Source organism: Nelusetta ayraudi, unplaced genomic scaffold, assembly GCF_046127955.1.
Source record: "Nelusetta ayraudi isolate G7.1 ecotype Tasmania unplaced genomic scaffold, CSIRO-AGI_Nayr_v1 ptg000089l, whole genome shotgun sequence".
Classification (NCBI taxonomy): Eukaryota; Metazoa; Chordata; class Actinopteri; order Tetraodontiformes; family Monacanthidae; genus Nelusetta; species Nelusetta ayraudi.
The window spans coordinates 163,674-183,108 of NW_027466139.1; the positions used below are offsets into that span (position 1 = coordinate 163,674).

The 19,435-nt window shown below is 43.9% G+C and overlaps 2 protein-coding genes across 3 annotated transcripts; one reads left to right on the forward strand and one right to left on the reverse strand.

Annotated features, from left to right (window-relative positions):
- Window positions 1-161: 161 nt before the first annotated feature.
- LOC142901667 (B-cadherin-like) lies at window positions 162-7,385 on the reverse strand. 2 transcript variants are annotated; one of them, XM_076046285.1, is made up of 18 exons: window positions 7,178-7,385; window positions 6,535-6,649; window positions 6,131-6,219; window positions 5,803-5,994; window positions 5,413-5,535; window positions 5,102-5,257; window positions 4,797-4,941; window positions 4,350-4,522; window positions 4,023-4,151; window positions 3,679-3,864; window positions 3,337-3,581; window positions 3,102-3,244; window positions 2,930-3,021; window positions 2,705-2,837; window positions 2,238-2,456; window positions 1,326-1,456; window positions 1,006-1,149; window positions 162-845 (listed from the first exon to the last, which is right to left on the reverse strand). In XM_076046285.1, exons 1-18 carry the CDS (start codon window positions 7,226-7,228, stop codon window positions 633-635), a joined length of 2,679 nt encoding a protein of 892 aa, XP_075902400.1. In that variant the 5' UTR covers window positions 7,229-7,385; the 3' UTR covers window positions 162-632. The 2 variants fall into 2 exon arrangements, with proteins under 2 accessions (XP_075902400.1, XP_075902401.1); XM_076046286.1 differs by lacking the exons at window positions 6,535-6,649; window positions 7,178-7,385 and adding an exon at window positions 6,345-6,486.
- A 2,931-nt stretch (window positions 7,386-10,316) lies between these two features.
- Window positions 10,317-16,374, forward strand: polr1c (RNA polymerase I and III subunit C). The gene is made up of 9 exons (XM_076046145.1): window positions 10,317-10,461; window positions 11,287-11,358; window positions 12,046-12,153; window positions 12,246-12,378; window positions 13,072-13,203; window positions 13,726-13,878; window positions 14,298-14,447; window positions 15,082-15,198; window positions 16,059-16,374. The coding sequence occupies exons 1-9, from the start codon at window positions 10,390-10,392 to the stop codon at window positions 16,175-16,177; spliced, it is 1,056 nt and encodes a 351-aa protein (XP_075902260.1). The 5' UTR covers window positions 10,317-10,389; the 3' UTR covers window positions 16,178-16,374.
- The last annotated feature ends 3,061 nt before the right edge of the window (window positions 16,375-19,435 follow it).

A 19,435-nucleotide genomic window follows, 5' to 3' on the forward strand; every position in this document is an offset into this window, starting at 1 on the left:
AACCAAATTTCACAAAAAGGTCATCACAGCATTTAAAAAAAAAAAAACTTTTCTGCACATTAAAAAATGCATTTCAATCCAGCATGTATGAATAATTGTTGACTCTTTGGATTTGACAGTGACTATCAATGTAAATTTCACCAATATTTTTCACCAGGGAATTGAAAAAAGCAAAGCACTTTAATTTCAGAGGTAGTACAAATTAAACAACAAACAAGAATTAAAAAGTGAATAGGTAAAATGCAGACTCATACAATTACAAAATGACATAAACTATATCAGTGCAACTGTATTTCTGTGTGCCTCTAAAAACGCAGTGACACAAGCTAAAATATCTGCACCAATTCCTCAAAGCAACATGAAGTGATTGTAAAAACCAAGCGAGTTTTCTTTCTAATGAACAGCGAAACAAACAAAACCTTGTGTTTGTGAGGAGCTACTGAGTAGCTTGTGGGACAAAACAGAAAGATGAAGGAGAACATGTAGAAAATCAAACTACTGTGGCCCACTGATGTGTGGACGATTTCCACAGGGGGCTTTCTGTCTGATGCATTCATTCATTCATTCACATCACTTGATCTTTGCAAACATGAATCCATCATTCACACGGCGAGGTGCATCCAACTTTGCATTTACAGCATGTCGTCCTCTCCTCCTCCGTACATGTCAGCCAGCTTCTTGAAACGTGGACCCCACTGGTTGAGGCAGTCATAGTCCTGATCGCCACTGCTGGACGAGTTGAGAGAGGAGAGGCTCCCCGAGTCAGAAGCGCCTCCTTCGTAGTCAAACACCAGCAGGGAGTCGTAAGGGGGCGCCGTTGGGTCGCCGTCAGCTGCTTTCAGGTTCTAGAAAGGGTGAAGTAGAAAGTTTAAACATTTAGAAAAGCCATGAGCAATACACAAAATAAAATATATATATTTTATGCCAAGCTTGATGCCAAGCTTTTCTGGAAAATGCCTCAGTTAATATTGTTATACTGAAGGGATCTTGAACGTCTTGACTCACGTGATCGATAAAATTGCCAATTTCATCTGGGTTGGCAGGGCGAGGACGGTACTGAGGAGCAGGCATCAAGACGGGCACCACATCATTCCTGAAGACCTCGGGCCGGTTGTCCAGGCCACGGTGGAGAACACTCAGATCATAGTCCTGGTGGGTCACACGGGACGCGTTACACACAGACAAAAGCAGAGCGGAGCCGTGCAGTGCGTTGGGTGAGAGGGAGAGATGACAGTGGTCCTCTGCCACACAGCCCATCAACTCCACATGGAGCTCCTTTTCTGCTTCACCTTCTCGGTGTTTTAAAAGTGTGAAGATCTCCGTACCTGATCGTCCTCGCCACCTCCCTCCTCGTCGTAGTAATAGATGTTGTCTCTGATGTCGTTGTCCTGCAGCAGCGGCTCCTTCTTCTCTCCTCTTCGCCGTCTCGCAAACATCAGCAGCAGCAGCACCAGCACTGAGGATGCAAACGCACGCAAAAAATCAGAAGAACCCGACAGAAAAACAAACAGGGTTGCCTGCAAGGCGCATTAGCAGCAGTGACACACACACAAAGGTTGGGCCAGATTGGAGTTTTACAATGAGAAGATAAAGTGTACTGATAAGAAGAGCAGTTACCAGCTGCTAGCGAGCCAATTAAAGGCTAAAGTTATTGTGTTTTTGTTAATTCACAGACAAAACCTCCTCCAACTTCTTCTTCCTCTTCTTGGTTGGATTATTTGAGGGCGCCCCCTAGTGTTCAGCCTAAATACCAAACACTCGCTGGATTGTCCACACCAGGCTTCCTTAGATATGCTGGTGCCAGATGGAAGCTAACTGGGAGCACTGGGACCCTGTTTGATCTATGGAGATTCTCATATGTATAAGAACCATAGGTAGGAAAACCAAATGACTTTGATTGTGCTGCCTCGTGTCTTCCTCTTCAAACTAACGGCTACAGTCACTCTCATCTCTCTAAATCGCAGTGAGCCCACAGATTTATCTGCGTCCTCTCCGCCGCCTGATATTTTTGCACTTTTTGTCAGAAACGCCCGTATCTGGCTGAATATTCACTCAGCCAAAAGAGCTGAAGAGACTCCCTGGGTTCATTTTTCCCCAACCTGACAGTCGCTACAATCATTGCGCTCCCTGAGTAGGTCAGCTAAGTCGTGAACAGTTTCATCAGAATCGTGGAATGAAGGTTTCTGTCGGGTTTTTTTTTTCCTCCTTTGCAAACTTTGAGTCAGTGGAGTCCTTACTGAACAGCAGCAGAAGTCCAGCCAGGACTCCCAGGATGAGAGGGAGCCCAGCTCGAGCAGGAGCCCGGACGATGCAGTCCAACTCCTCGCCAGTGCAGTCGCACACTGTCGCCTCGACGGTGCTGTTCCGCTCCAACCCCAGGTTGTCTGCAACCCTCAGGACCACCGTGTACACACCGCTTTCAAGCTGGGTCTTCAGGTTGAGAATGATGCCCGTTTCTGCAGGACACGAAGAAGAGAAGAACAAAAAAAATATGCCACAACGTCAATAGTCCGTCTTCATGCTTTGAGCTCGCTTCAAATGAAGGTTTTCCATTGAAAGCGTTGCGATGTTGAGGATCTTGCATTGACTTGGTCACAGGAATATGAAGGATATGAATTATACTGGGCGTTCTCAGTCTAATTCATCCTAATCCAATGCATCCACAGAAATCCAGAGAAAAGACGTCACTCTGTGTCACACATACTGGTGTCGTTCATTCTGGCCGTCCAGTCGGTCCTTGAACTGCCCTGCAGGAAGACTCTGTATGGAGATGTAAAGCCTGGTCCGTCTTTATCCGTCACTGACAGAAGCTGAGGAGCTGGTTTCTTGTTGCAGACCTGGGGAGAGTCCACGCAAGGTCAGAGCTTGTTGTACCACACACATGCACGCAAACTATATTAGAAGGTAAAGCAGTAAAAAGCAGACACACCGTAATTGCGTCTTCTTCAATGGTAGGTGCGTTGTCATTGACGTCTTCAAGATGGATTATCAGAGTACCGGTCCCTGTGGCTGGGTATTCATCTGGTGGAGTGACAGAGTAAAATCAGTTCTCTTTAAAGCAGTGAGAGGTGCACAAAGTCCCAGGCCGCCTCTAGACCTACCATCATCATATGCACCAATGAGTGCGGTATACTTGTCCTCCCTGACAAAGGCGGACTCTCTGTCCATCTTTGACTTGACCTTTATGATACCACTGTCTGGTTCCACAAACAGCCAGCCTGCAGGGTCTCGAACAATCTTGTATCTGTTCCAAACAAGAGAGCACCTGTTAGTTTCTATTGAGTTCCAGCCAGTACCACCTGCTTTCAACATCAAACCCAAAGCTGGACGACTTACGAGACTTTCTGCTTGAGTGCAGTGTCTGGATCAGAAGCAGCATACTGCACCACGACAGAGTCAACAGCCAGGTCCTCTGGTTTGGACACCAGCTTCTCTACGGGATCGAAGACTGGCGGCTCGTTCACATCCTGCACGGTCACCACCACCGTGGCTGTCGCAGTGAGCAGTGCAGTTGCGAAAGGAACCTCGTTCTCCACGGCAACCAGCAGAGTGTGCTTGCCACTCTTCTCAAAGTCAAGACCCTGGTTCATGAGGAAACAGCAGCAAAGCAATTGGAACAAAATACGAGTTTTCTGAGGGAAAAATCCCTGCAGTGTGAACACCAGGTGTAATTCCTACCTTGGCAGTAGAAATGATGCCTTCCTGTTTGTTAGTTCCTGTTTTGACAGTGAAATATCCACCTGGGTCTCCACCAACAATCTTGAACTTGGCGTTCCAAGCAGGGGAATGTGGCTCATCACCATCAGACACCGTCATGGTCAGGATCTGAATGCCCGCTTTGTTCTCATCAACTGCAGTTTCATACTGGCAGAGGGACACGCTCGTTAGTGATGTCACTTATGAAGCCACTGCACCGTTCAAAGAGCGCCTCCGACGTGACTTGTCCTGCGACACCGATGTCGACGACAGACTCATTGACACCTAAAACACGTTTTAAGGCAGGAAAACAGTGTGGTACTTACACTGGACTGAGCAAAGGCTGGAGCGTTGTCATTGCTGTCAGTCACAGTCAGGATGACTTTGGCTTGCCCAGTCAACCCTTTTCCTATCATGTCTGCTGCTTGGACCACCAGCGTGTACTCGCGGTATTTCTAGTAAAAGAGATGCAGAGTGAGTGACATCCTTCCACTGACTTTTCACAGTAAGTGGTGCCTACATAACTCTTTTAGGGGTTGGGGAGGTGCAGGATGAAGCAATTTGGAGCATTTGGAATTGTATTTGGTTCAACTAAATTTCCTTCCTGCTTCAGCCATTGGAAACACATGCAAGAGATATTTTCTCAGTCTCACCTCTCTGTCCAGTCCATCTGCATTCACTCTGATGCCACCAGTAATTGGATTAATCACAAACATGTTCTCCTTGGGAAACTGAGGATCCTGGCTTAAAATTGAGTAACGAATATCTGAGTTGTCAGTGTCTGCCTGATCCAGATCGATGGCCACCACTTGTATCACATCAAAATCTGCAGGTAGGAAGTAACAGAAGGATTGCATAAATTATCTTTCAACGGCTTTCAGAGACTTCATTAAAAAGGTACTTTTCAGGAATAAAAAGATCAAATGATGGCATGCAGCATATATATATATACATACATACATACACATGTATATATTAAAGGAATTAGCAAAGGAAAATATAGCATATGGAAAGGCTTTTTTTCTTAGCTGTGACTTTCATTATGTGCCATCTCAATGAAGTACACATTTTAAGGCATGAAACAGAATCCCAAACTGTACTTGTTGGCGAGGCCTCTGCGACTTCTCCCATGTAGGTGTCTTTCTCAAAATTGGGACTGTTGTCATTCTGGTCAATCACATTCACAACAATTTCCATGGGAGACTCAGCATCTCCAGAGCCCTCTGCCAGGGCAAACGCTTGAAACTGCGAAAGGACACACAAATATGAAGTTAGAATACATGTTTATAATGTTATTTCCTATATATATATATATATATATATAATGAATAAGCATTGTGGTAAAAATAAATTCTGTGTGACCGCTGAGGCGGTGACCAAGTGTTCATGTTGAAAAGCTGCTCACCATGTAGCGGTCTCTCTCCTCTCGGTCCAGCGGTTGTGTGAGAAACAGGTTTCCACTGGCTCTGTCCATGTAGAAGAGACCAACAGGGCTCTCATTAGCTCCTGGTCCAGTAATGCTGTAATAAATCGTCTTCACTTTATCTTCACTCGAACGAATCTGTCAAAAAAAAATATTGACAACAACCACATCAGCAACAATAAAAACAGGATGTGAAACAGGTCAGGAGAAAGTGAAGACATACAAGGAAAGTAAAGTCATGCTTGAGCAGAGAACTGAAACCTCCACATGCTGAAGGTGAAAGTGTCTCCTACCTGGGACACTTTGAGGGGATACGGTCCTCTGTTGTTCTCTGAAACATTAATGTCAGGAATAACCCAGTCTCTCTTCTTTCTTCTCAGCCCTTTCGTAGGCTTTGGGAAATATATGACAGGCGCCTGGAGATTGAGACACTCTGGTTAAACACTGGTATTCAACAGGATGGCAGAGAACAGTGGAATTCTAGTGTATTCTGTAGTGTATATGTTTAGTGTATTCTGCAATGACCCCTGAAATTTTACACATCTTAGTTTGTGTATTTTATCATGTATCTCATCCAGCAACTAGTTATTTTTATTCCCAAAGACCTTGAAACATTTGACATTTGTGTTGTTGTGTGTTTTCTTCCTGGCTACTTTATTTTATTTATTTTAATTCAAATTTACCTTATAAGCGACCGAGTCCTCAGCAGCACGTCGGTGTAGGTGATGGTGAGGAGGTTGTTGCTGGTCAACATTGTGACACCTGTGCTCAAGGTTCACCACTTTGACAGGAAGGGTAAATTTGTGGCCCTGTGCACCCAAGTTCTGAACCTTGAACTTCAGGTGGCCGTCATGGAGAGCAATCTCTCTCTTAACCTGTTAAAAAATAGACATGCATGCATGGTTATTAGGTTCCTGAACCTCAACAAAATAGTGCAGGTGCACGAGGAACTAAAAAGGGAAATAGGGAAACATTTATTTAAAAAACAAAAAGCAGAAACACTTTACTGACCATCAAAGTGCCGTCATGTTGAACCTTGACTTGATTGTTGGAACTGGTGAAAGAGAAGTTGGTCCGGTCTGTGCAGTCAGTGAAGGTCACTGGACATCATGAAAAGGAGCAAATAATGAATACAAACAAACAGATGGACTTGCCGTTCCTCAATGATCGGACTGCAGTTGAGATCAGAAGTCAGAGTCATGAACATTCTGCCAAAAATACCAACAGTGTTTGACTGTCGGAGGCGACTGTGGCTCAGGAGGTAGAGCGGGTTGTCCCACGGGTTGACCGAAAGGTAGGTGGTTCAAATCCCGCTCCATCCTCGTCTGTCGTTGTGTCCTTGGGCAAGACACTGAACCCTTAGTTGCCCCCAATGGACGTGTTTGGGGTCCATTCACCAAGGAGAGCACTCTTACCTTTGCCCAGCCTGCTGTGAGGCCTCAGTTGCTCTGTGGTCACATTCAAAATCAACTCATCAGGCTGGAATCCAGGTACACATGCAGGCCCATCGGTGGCCTGTAGAGCTGCAGCCTGGAAGAGGAGAAGAAGGATCATGGGATACATCTTATAGAAAGAGAGGACAGGAGAAAACCTTTTCAACCTTTGAGCCACAACACAATTTTTACATTGAAAAGAAAAAAAGTGTTTTAATCTATTGATACTAGTATAACTAATTCTGCTACTATTAGATGCAAAGCTGATATCCGGGGAGGATTTAAAGCACAGTCACTCCACAATGGAAACCACACCGATGGTTCATTTCTTTGACCAGTTAGATGACATTGGACAGTTTTTCACGGCACACCTGACATCATCTCACAGTACACTAGTGTGCCGCGGCACAGTGGTGAACGGTGTTGTTCATGCACTGTTTCGAACAAAATACTAACCAAGAAGAACAGCTTTACATCAACATGGACTTAAAAAGGAAAAACAGCAGAATTTTGAACACGCAAATCAAAACATGATTAATCATGTTTAACTTTTAATCGTTTTTTAAAAAAAAAAAAAACGACTGCCAGCCCTTATGGCCGTTAGAAACAGAGCGAGGAGTCTCACCTGAAAAAACACAATTAAAAGTCTCAGAACTCCCAGCGAAGTCGTCCCCATTTGACTGTAAAATCCCCCAATAATCCTGACAATAAAGTCCAAATCTTCCGTGTTCCTTCACTTCTCCTCCTGGCTGCCGTGTTTTGTCTTGTCTTGAATGTTAAGGTGAGATTTATTGAGTCAGCTTGAAGGTGTGCACGTTCTGTTTTCCTGATATGGTCATGCAGGTTGATGGCACAGAACCCTTTTGTTCACTTCTCGTCATTGACGAGCACAATACACCTATTTGGCTGCCCTCCCCCCTCCCCCCTCCCTGGCAGACACGAACACCACCTGCTGCCTGAGCAGAATATTGAACTGTGACTCACAGAATGACGTCTGGGAATGAAGAGATTACGAAAGCCTGCATAGCTTGCAGTTCACCTTGGGGAAAACCCAAATTTCTCAACCCATTTTAACACAGAAGGTCAGAATATTTTCATCGCCACAGAAGTAACTGTAACATTTAACTAGAAAAAGGATTTCATTTCTAAAAACAATAAAACAAGAAAAGATACATTTTTCTTCGTTCATGTTATTTGTCCCTCTGCTTCAGTGTTCAGTGTGACCCTCTCACAGCTTCAGATTGAAAGATGATGAAGGAAGGGGGCTTTTCCTCAACACTGGGTGGAGCCTGAGAGTGAAGAGCTTTAGAAGCAATCAGGAGGATCTTCACTTCAGTGTAAAAATGCTCGGACATGAGCAATGTGCTCATGTGGAGTTAGTAGACATGCAGCGGTGTTTTGAGTTAATTGTGGAGTCCGAAGAGAAGAATTTGGACATCCAGACACTATGGAAGAACAGTAATCTAATCAAATGGTCACTAAGGCATCAATCGTGTTGTCTGTTTCTTTAATAGACATAAGGAAATTATCAAAAATTATCAATTATTCTGAAATTGAAAAAAGCTGTCCTGGAAAACATTCTTATTATTGGAATTGAAGAGTCTGATTAAAAACAAGACATCAGTATTGGAGGCAAAAGTAATATCGAAACTAATTGTCACGGGAGGTGGGAGTGCTTGGCGGAACCCACAGAGACAAAACTCCAGGTGTGGCAAACACAAATTACTGTACAGAAACAAATGAAATTATTGTTATGCTTTCCAATAACACTACCTAGAGATAGCATGAAAATGTTAAGGTTAATTGGTCCAAGGACTAACCCTTGAGGGACTCCATACCTAACTCTTTGACGTCGGTCGGACAAATCTGACCTGAGCCCATTTAAGGCTCGATCTTTAGTGCCAATAACATCCTCCAGTCTGCTCAGAAGAACGTGGTGATCAACCGTATCAAACGCAGCACCGAGATCTGGAGGAACTGAAACAGATGGCAAACTTGTTGACTGCTGGGGCCACACTGGGTGGTAAGATTTGAAAGAGGGGCTGCAGCAGCAGCAGATGGATGGAGTGTTTTGGTGAGCCACCTCATAGGAGGAAACAATCTATCCTGAGATATGTAGAAAACATGTTGCTTCAATGTCAACTGAAAATGAGGCAAAGCAAAGCTGCAATAAAGTCAATCAGAGTCTTTGAAGCCCCAGAGCGCTCTTTATTGAAATGACTCTGAAAACACTTAAAAAGTTTATAAAATGTAGCTATTTCCTGACTTGCTTTTTATTAATATAATTTCTTCAAGTTTGTCGGGCCGGATTAAAAAGCTCAACGGGCCACATATGGCCCCCTCGGGCCGTAGTTTGCCCATGCTTGGATTGTTGTCATGTAAAAACTTGTTTCACCTCCTGGAAACTTGTTTCCTCTCGGATGTTCGACGGGAGCGGAAGGGCGAAGGTGCCAGTGTTCACTGTGACCTCCCAAAGGGCTGACAGTCACAAATTCTATCCACCCTGAAAACTAAAGAATGACAAGGATCACAATCACAACTTCAATCCATATCTTGCCTCTTATTTGAACTTAAACCTTCGCTTAAATCTCTCTCTCTCTGTGTCTCTCCCCCTCTCTCTGTCTCTCTCTTTCTCTCCCACACACACACACACAGGTAATGATCTGAATGTCTCCAGTTCCGAGCATTGCAAGCATCCGTGAGCATGATCACAATCTCCAAATTGTTTTCCATACTTTTTACCTGACATGCTGGTGTGAGCACTGATGTGATGCAGAGTAGCATAAAAGAGAAAGAAAGAAAGAAAGTCACAATGTCATCTGACATCTGAGATGTTTGATTCCACGGTCACCGTTCATCCCATGAGTCTGATGCCTGACTCACTGCATCAATCTGCCAGTCACGTTTTTTCTTGTTCGTTTTGCTCTTGTGCAACATTTCTCTCAAAATCCATTTCCTCCTCCCTGGCTTGTGATTTCTTCAGACTTAATTACTTAACTATCAGTTTGCCACTGCTGGAGCTGATGTCTTTCTAATTCATCCAGAACAGCTGATCGTATCACAGCAATCTCAGCCGCTGTTCAAGCCTCTGACATTAATTATTAGAAATAATTAGAAAGCAAATGCTGAGGTTATTTCAATTTACAATTTGAATGCCTAAGTTTTCTTTGTCTTCTTTTATTATAAGTGTCATTTCAATTGTTTAACAAGCCATAATCCTCTTAATACTTTTTAGTCAGTCAAACATCTTTTTAGTTGCCTACCAGTGAGAAAAAACAAACAAACACTTTAACCTTTTGTTTTTCAAATGATTCAAACAACTGCATCTTTTATGATGGACAAGATTTTTCGCATTGAGAAGTGTGAGAAGAGCAGCAAGAAGAGCAGAAGCAAACAGGCCCAGTCATGATCCCGTTTTTCTGGAAATGTGACTCTGTGGTTTCAGCGGGAGCCAATCAGGCGGACAGAGGGATGGGTGATGGGGGTTGGGGTGGAGGTGGAGGGGGTGGGGGAGAGCTCTCACATAATGGTTCACTGATTGCTAAAACAACAACAACAACTTTGAAACCTTCGTCATTCATTGGCATTGCAAATGCACTGGCCAATAAATTCGTCACTCGTCACTTCAATGAAGTTTGGTTTTGTTTTTATGGTAAAGTGTGATTTTACACACCAAGTCTCGTCTGAATGACACTTTCTTGGTCATGTGTGAATTAGATGCAGGGGAAGCTAGGAAGCGTCTTTAAATTGACGAGACCTGGAATTGCGTCACCTCCGGCTCACGCCGAGATAGCTGACGTCACTTCCTTTGAGGAGGACGGCGTTTTCCCTGGCAAAATGGCGTCGCCCATGAGTAACGTGGAGGAAATACGAAATCGTGTCGTACTGGGCGAATTTGGCGTCAATAATGTAAGTCAGCGCTTCCAACTTCTCTCTCTCTCTCTCCCTCTCCCTCTCTCTCTCTCTCTTTCAATTTTGATGGTGTGAAATGTTTGAGCGAGAAATACACAAGCGAAATAGGGAGCGTGCGTAGAAAGTGTTTGTGTGTGTGCGTACATACTCTACAAACACTTTCCCGTCAACCTTTTGATTACATCAGCACTTAAAACATCAGCACAACATTAATTATTATTTTGATGCATTCGCGTGCGTTGTTCAAATCTCTCCGTGTCAGTCTGACTTTCTGCCAGTTGTTTTTCGCCAAAGCTCTTGGCGCCACAGTCCCAATGAGTGAGTTTAGATTCCTTCTCCAGTATTCCTTTATATTTACATATATGTAATATTGGTTTTAAGCACTGGGAGGGAAACTGTCTCATCAACACGAGAGCCTAAGCCAGCCATGGGCAAACTATGGCCCCGGGGGCCATATGCGGTCCGTGAAGCTTTTTTAATCCGCCCCGCCGAACTTGAAGAAATAATATTAATAGTCAGGAAGTGGTAAAATAGCTGTATTTCATATATTACACATTAACTGTTCAGCTACACAATCGCTTGAAGAGCACGCCGTTGAGGCTGCAAGGACTAAAAAATGAACACAACAGGCCAGTGAGCCCAGCAAGCAGCCCACTGGCAGCGCCCCCTTGCGGATATAGGCGGTAATGTTAACTCCTGTCAGTCGGTATGAATGAACGTTTAAAAGCAACTGTGAGTCGCAGGAGCTGCTGCACGAGGGGAAAAACTGTGACTTGTATTGTATCAGTTGAATTGGCTCATTATTGTTCCACTGATTTTAAGGTCCACACAACAAACTTCCCTGGAAACTACCCTGGCTATGACGATGCTTGGGATATGCGAAACTTTCAAGAGGTAAGTTTCTGCTTTTGTTCACTAAAGGTTGAATTTGTATTTTTATTTTATTTTAGTGACAAAGAAATGACCAGATCTAGTAAAAACAAAAAAAAGTTCAGTTTTTGAAGCAAAAGGAGCAAAAAAAAAAAAAAAGAATAATCTTATGCTCTCTGCCCCTTTAACACCAAGAAAGTTCACATTTTCCAACAACAGCCAAGGAAAACAAACAGGTGCACCAATCAACAAAAAATATCAAGTGGGTAATAAAAAGAAAAGCCAGCTCAACTATTTGATGACAACTTCAGAGTGAACCTAAAGCACAAAGTCTGTTTCTGTTGGTGATTGCTCAGGCAATTGCCACAGCTTTAGCGACTCATTAATTAACAAAATAAACACAAACACAAAACTCTGTACTAAAACACTGATGACACGACAGACAAGACAAATCTAGCTGGAGTTGGAGGCGAACCTGTGTGACAGACCAAGAAGCTACTGTGAGGAATTCACAACTGAGCTGTTGGTGAAGTTTGCTGATACTGCAATGATCCATCCAATCAATCTGCAGCTTGATGAAGGGTCTCAGACCGTGACCAACTGGACTGCACTCTCTTCTGCAACTCTGCTTTTCTTGCTGGCCCTCCTGCTGTCTGGAAAACGTCTCTGCGTCCAGAGAGAGGAGAACTAATCGTGCGCTTTGCTTTTCAGAATTTCCGAATCGATGTCGTGAACACCGGTGATGACAGCATTGAGTTTGACATGGTTGGGATCGACGCAGCCATGGCCAATGCCTTCAGGAGGATCTTGCTAGCAGAGGTCAGTGCACACTTGGGAAGGGATCAGTGGGGACATTCTGTTGGCTTTGCTCGGGTTTTCACACCTCTGAACTTCTCTCGTTTGTCTTCCAGGTGCCAACCATGGCTATAGAGAAGGTCTTCATTTACAATAATACATCTATTGTCCAGGATGAAGTGTTGGCTCACAGGTTGGGCCTCATCCCCATCAAAGCCGACCCTCGGCTCTTTGAGTACAGGAACACAGGTGGGCGTGTCTCTCATCATCACCGGCAATCGCTGTTCAGCTTGTTGCGTCTGCACATGATGTTTTCTCAATACTGTTGGAATCCTGCTGTTGACAGGCGAGACGTTGGAAGAATGCAGTTGAAATAAATGAATCCAGCACGTTGTGGTTGTGACATCACACGATGCCTTGCATCGTGCTTCAGTCTCGGAGACTGAAATGTCAACATTTGTGCAAGCGAGCAGGAGGACGGAACCTGGGAGGCAGTTTGGGCGTTTGCACTGGCCGCTATGCGGTTGTAGGGGGCGCTGTTTTGGTAGTTCAGTGGTGACGTAGCGACGAGCAGGGCACTGATTGGCTCAGACTTTCTGACCAAAGGTGAGAGCGCGAAAAAACAGAGCCGATAAAAACACGGCCTGCTGGTGCACGCACCCAGCTGCTGCTGGTGCACGAGGTTGAGTGCAATTCATTGACACTCTCTCACTCAAAGTGTTGGTTTTACTCGCACACCCACCTGCGACCTCTCACACGTTGAAGAACAAAGAAAAGAGAAGAGCAGTGCCAGTAATGTGACCGGCGACATCTGCACCTGCAACTCTTTTCTTTTCATTTGTGAAGAATTCATTATTTTTCCCAGCACAGGTTTGCAGTTTTGCCACTAAACTCCCGGTGACTTAATGTTTTCCCAACTTTGTCATTTGTGATTGAATCCAGGCGAAGACGATGCAGACGGAGAAGGTTCAGAAATCGACACCATTCAACTGCAGCTGAAGATAAACTGTTACAGGAACCCAAAGGCCAGCAAGGACTCCTCGGACCCTCAGGAGCTTTATGTCAACCACATGGGTGAGTCTTAGCGGAGACGAGTCATGAGAGACCGACACACACTCATCACTGCAGGCACCACCCGGGAAATGAGAATATCCAGTCAAAGTTGTTTCAAAGATGAAAGCAACACATTTTATTGAGCCATTCCACGCAATCTGACATCTCAAGCAGTTCCTTGTTGTAACTTTGCTCATTAAGATTTTCAGCTTATTAAAACCACAAACCCACAAACTCAGGAAATTATTATAAAATTTGAGTTTTTTTTTTTTAAAGCTTCAAGACCTGATCAGCAAAATGCAAAGAAATAAAAACTTGAAATATATTGATTTGCATATTATTCCTTTATATAATATGTCACATTAACCTTTGAAGTTGAATTGCATACATACATAAATACAGCAACCTCTTCAGGATATTCTATAATTCTGGGTAGTAGCTGTGAATATGAACAGCACACGGTGGTGATGTCACCGCTCGACTCACTGCTGCCGTCTCATCAGGTCAATCTGCTCCTCTTCTCCCCGGCGCCGTCTCAATAAGTTTATTCCAGAGACATCAAGTGGGTCCCTATCGGGAACCAAGCAGACGTGTTTGCAGACGCCAGCATCGGACCGGTTCACAGTGACATCCTCATCGCTAAGTTACGGCCGGGCCAGGAGCTGGACATCATCATGCACTGTGTGAAGGGCATCGGTGAGCGACGAGTACACACAACGTCCTGCACGTCTCCTCTTCCAGCTGCTGCCCTCTGGGAGGAGGTGCAGGTCCATCCACGCCAGAACCAGCAGACTGGCCCACACCCACCTCACACACCGCCTCCCTGGCCATCATTGTCATTGGACATTGATGCAACTACACACTTTTTGCACCGGCTGCACTTTGTGTCGTATTGAAGGCTTACAAACGACATCTCGTTGTTATTTATAACTATTTTATTTTGACAATGACAAATAACAAATTGGATTTAAATTGATATACACACACACACACACACACACACACTGAAAGACACACTCATGCTGCCGCTTGCCTTGCTCTTCTTTAAGTCTACCATGTATTCTTCATGCTGTCTCCCATCAGTCCTCCATGAATGCATTGTGTTCCGTGTCCAGGTAAGGATCACGCCAAGTTCTCCCCGGTGGCCACAGCCAGCTACCGACTCCTCCCCGAGATCTCCTTACTGGAGTCGGTGGAAGGAGAGAAGGCTGAACGACTGAAGAACTGCTTTTCGCGAGGAGTCATCGAGCTCCAAGACGTTGACGGTAAGATTCTTCCATCTCGTTTGCAGCGCTCGGCTTTTATTTGTGCAGGTACGCCAACAACCTCGCCTGTGACTTGGGTGAAAATGAATCTTCATGGAATCTTCATGCAGATCACACAGGCAGAAAAAGGCCGTTTGTGCAGTGGTGCTCACAGCATGGATGTATAGAGTGCGTCGCAGCAGTAGACAACCATCGCCAAGTTCTCTGATTAACATATTTGTGCCACCCAGATTCCCCAAACCATTCTCCAGTGGTGTCACACCTTCTGTCCTCGGAGCGTGGAACCAAAGGAGATAAAAAAAAAAATATCATAAAAAAAAAAACTTCCCAGGGAAAAAGAAGAAGCCTGAGAGGAGGATCCTTCTCTCTCTCTGGGGTGGTAGACATGCAGTGGGTGTCACACACAGTAGATTGCAACATCAACACAGTGATGAGCAGTGCATACAATGAAGAACACCGCTGGAGGAGTCCAGAAGCCCAAAGCCTCACTGGGGGGCGGCGGGGGTGCAGAAGCACCTCAGCAGAACCTGAGGAATTTGATGATGATGATGATGATGATGATGATGACTGTGAATGCACGCAGTCGGCTTCTCTGGCGCAGCCGAATGATTTTGTCCTCTTTTGTCTTTTGCAGGGAGAAAAGTTGCCAAGGTGGTCAACAGTCGTCTGGACACCTGCAGCAGAGAAGTCCTGCGACACGAAGACCTGAAGAACAGCGTGAGGATCAAGAGACTGCGGGACCATTTCATCTGTAAGTCCACATGCCCATGGCATTTATTCACTAACAATTCAAGTCCCTGGGGAAACGTCAAAGTAGTGATGTTGGGGGCGGGGTTTAGACGGCCGGCCTCTGCCCTCCAACAAACATCATCATTAGTCAGGTGCTTGTAAAATGGTCCCGTGGACAAACAGAGAGGTGCATGTGTCTGCGTGCTTGGTGGCAGCTGCACAGACCAACCACAAATCAAAGTCTTTCAACATGACGTCGTTGTCTCAAGTTCAGGAAACTGGACTTGACCTTTTGACCTCAGTCCAGTTGCCCTCACTTAACCCTTCTACTGTAAGAAACTTTTTTTTTTTTTTAATTTATTATTTTTTTTATTCGAGCTTAAAAAGAAGGAAAAAGGAAATAAAGAGATACAATGATAAAAATATGTAAGCCTAATACTCAATGGAAAAAAAAAAAACCACCACCACCAACAACAACAACAACAAAAGCAAATGTCCACAACTTAAATATGCTGGGAAGGAGGCGGAAGAAGTACTGGACTTATTCAAACCTACCTCTGTTCCCAACGCCCTTGATCTGCGTTTCATTGCCGTGCTCAATAAAAAATAATAATAAAATAAAAAATAATAATAAAATAAAAAATAGTAATGAAATAACCTTCACTCACATTGTTGTCTCATGCAGCTTAACACGCAGTTTGACATCAGTCAAGTGACATTAGTCTTCTTAATGCATCACACTTTTCTTTGCCTAGTCGGTGCCTAACGCATGTGTTTGTCTGTGTGAGTGAACTGAGTTGTGAAATGTGGCTGCTGAAGGTCCCTGGTTCTGGTTTCCTTTGTCCCACACTGAGCCTTCCACCGTGTCTTCCTCCCCTCCAGTTTCTGTGGAGTCCACCGGCATCCTGGCCCCTGATGTCCTCGTCACTGAAGCCATCAAAATCCTCATGGCCAAGTGTCAGAGGTTCCTCAACGAAATAGACTCTGGTGAAATTAAGTAACAGGATGACTCCACTCAAGCTCCACTTGTACATAGTGTTTTAAAATATATTGAAAGTTGCTTCCAAGTTGTCAACGTCATGATAGCAGTGTTATAAATATTTTCATAACAATGAATGAGTGTGTACCAGAGTCTGAATGTGTTGTACACTGTTAAAGGAACTCTCATTTGGGCTCAATAAACTGCTTTCCAAGTTTGCTTCCCGCTACTTTGCTGCTTCAACAACTTCAACGATCCTCTCTGCTGTCCCGTTGGAAGCCACAGGGTGGAAACCCTGGAGATCCTTTAGGAGGTGGAGTTCCATCATGCTAACACTAGTCGGTGCCCGACACCTCGACACTCGCGTGCGTCGCTTCAATGTCGATCCGTCCAATCCAGTCTCGCTTCATCAAGCGAGTGATTTTGTTTATTTTAAAGTTTGAAACAAGGAAGTGGAGGAAGCAAACGAGTAACAAAAAAACCCCAAACAACCAAGGATCACCTTTCAAAATAAAAGCCTCCCTCTTTAACATTTTAATTGAAATAAACCGAATCGAAAGATTTGCCTTTATGAACGTAAATTATGAATATACTCATTTAAATAAATAAATAAATATATTAATATATAAATATATATATAAAATTTTTTTTTGATGATATTTTTAAACCTTTATATATGATCCAGTGTTACTATTCCTCATGTAGTGTAGCTGCTAGGGGATTAGGAGAATGAACAACATACAAACACAAAGTGACATTCCAGACTGGCAGGAAGAAGAAGCACAAGCGGAAACAAGGCAGATGCTTTGGGTTCTTTGCATTGGAGATAAACAATAGGTGTTGGTACACTCTCTCTCTCTCTCTCTCTCTCTCTCTCTCTCTCTCTCTCTCTCTGTCACACACACACACACACACACACAGTAACTAAACAAGATGGTCAAAACACAGACACACATTCCAACAATACCAGAAGGTGTCGCGACTTTCATCATCTTTAACCTACAACACCTTTACCCCCCCCGCCCCCCTCTCTCTCTCCTCCGTGTGTGTGTGTGTGTGTGTGTGTGTGTATGTGTGTGTGTGTGTGTGTGTGAGGGCGGAGACTCAGAAGTCTGAAACGCCCCGGACCCGGACTTTAAGTCAACAAAGTAAGAAAACTTGACCGGAAGTGACCAAACTAATCATTGGAAACTCACCTCCCGCTTACAGTTTAAATGAGACGCGGCTTCAAACACATCTCCATCCATGATTAGATGGTTGACACGAGGCAGCTCTGACCTGACGCGCCCTTCCTGCCGTAAGGTTTGTTGTTGTTGTTGTTGTTGTGTCGCAGTGAAATGTGTCCGTGCGGAAACAGCGCTTGGTTGCTTGGGGGTGGAATTAATGTCGTGCACCACGCGGCGGCGCTTGGTCAAATTAGCCTCCGCCACTCGATTTGAATTTGGTGTGGTTTGATGCATTGTGTTCAGGGAGGAGTTCCGGTGTTGTTTTTTTATTCATGTGCGTGCTGCTGTGACACATCGCAGCTGGACTTCGCCACAACCACCGCAACTGTGGCAGTGAAGCTCGTCAGTGGTTCACGCGCCACACCCTCACTGGAGACCGGAGACAAATCATAGCTACATGATCTCTCATCACTGCCAGTGCCAGTATTTTACAATGCTCAGCACAGTCACACTCAAAACCAGCTCAGTCACTGATGCTGCTGATTCGTTGGTGGAGTAAGTAAATAAATAAATAAATGAACAAATAAATAAATAAAAGTGCTATTTGGCCACTTACTTCTGATTGGATGGTTTTTATTTTATTTTCACGACTATTGACATTGCAGATCGTCACTCAGGGCATCAAAACTATATATATGGAATATGCATTCAACAAAAAAAGTGTGAAATTATATATAATTATATATAATTATATATATATATATATATATATATATATATATATATATATATATATATATATATATATATATATATAAAACATATCATATTTAGGCATATAAGTTTTCTTTCTTGTGCCACATTAATCCACATCTCTCGGTCATGTGTTTGATGTGTTCAGTGTGTATCTACAGTGTAGAAAGCAGTCAAGATAAAGAAGAAACAGGTGTGTCCAACCTGTTGACTGCTGGTGTATGAAGCAGAGTAGCGCTCAGCCATTCCACAAATTAGGCATGCATTGTTTCTGTGTTCTAGGTCGCTCATGTCACAAAAATAAGGACAAACAGATCATTGCAATGACCACTATTTTATTTTTATTTTATTTTATTTTATTTCATTATGGCTCATTTAGTGGGTCACTGAAGGCAAATCCACAGAACTATGACTAAAGCACTAACACCCATTTTCAAATGCTTACTGTACTAAATTAAGAGGTGGTACCATGAATGAAAGTAAGTCATCTCTATCTTGTAAGGCCGTGATCAAAATGCTGCAAGAATGTTGCAACTTATTCCATAAGTCGTGTGCCTTCACTGTGCTCAGCCTTCTTGTTTCGCTGCATTCCTGTTCAGATATATTTGCAGTGCAGGGTTTTTATCAAACGTGTTGACTCGCTTTTCTAAACTTGTATTCAAAATAAAAGTATGTTAACCCGGGTGCTTTGCAATATTGTACGCTTGCAAAAACAAAGGAATCCAAACGGGGTTAAACTTTCAAGGCCGAGAGAAAAAAAAAAGATATGAGAATTTTTCCAAGGAAAGTCATTAGTTTCTCGTTTTGTTATTGTATGTACTTGATTGATTGTTGGATATGGTATTGTAAACACTGTGTGGAGTTATTACACTGATAAGGACATACCTATATGATATAGGATCGTCTTGTCTTGGCATCGTTGGTGCTCCTTCCAAGGACGATGAGAATCTCGGCTGGATCTTTGCTTTTTGCCGCTGTGTCTCGCAGTCTTGGCACACGTCATGCCTTGAATGGCACAGCGGGTGTCTGTGTTGCTTTCTGCTCTTTGCATTGCAACTATGAGAAGCTTCCAAACATGCCCCAAATGCCATTCCTATCCATGGGTACCACTTAAGTACTTTAACGCTAAACCGGAATGGCGGTGTTTAGTTTCTCCTCTACCAGAGAGAGGCAGGTGTTCAGAAATACCCCCCCACCCCCGAATCCCCCATCTCCTAATGAACAACCTTGCTTTATACTAAGAGGAAGTGTGACTGAATGGAATGCATTTGATTGGCAGAAAGAAAGAAATGTGAGCGACGACGACGACGACGACGATGATGACACACTGGCGAAGTTGACAGATGTAAAAATATTTGCAG

Coding starts and splice junctions, on each gene's coding strand:
- LOC142901667 (XM_076046285.1), bottom strand. CDS start 7,228: ATGGGGACGACTTCGCTGGGAGTTCTGAGACTTTTAATTGTGTTTTTT. Junction 4,942..5,101: donor AGGAGAGAGACCGCTACATG/GTGAGCAGCTTT, acceptor GTCCTTTCGCAG/TTTCAAGCGTTTGCCCTGGC. Junction 2,838..2,929: donor TTGAAGAAGACGCAATTACG/GTGTGTCTGCTT, acceptor GACTCTCCCCAG/GTCTGCAACAAGAAACCAGC.
- polr1c (XM_076046145.1), top strand. CDS start 10,390: ATGGCGTCGCCCATGAGTAACGTGGAGGAAATACGAAATCGTGTCGTA. Junction 10,462..11,286: donor GCGAATTTGGCGTCAATAAT/GTAAGTCAGCGC, acceptor ACTGATTTTAAG/GTCCACACAACAAACTTCCC. Junction 12,154..12,245: donor GGAGGATCTTGCTAGCAGAG/GTCAGTGCACAC, acceptor TTTGTCTTCCAG/GTGCCAACCATGGCTATAGA.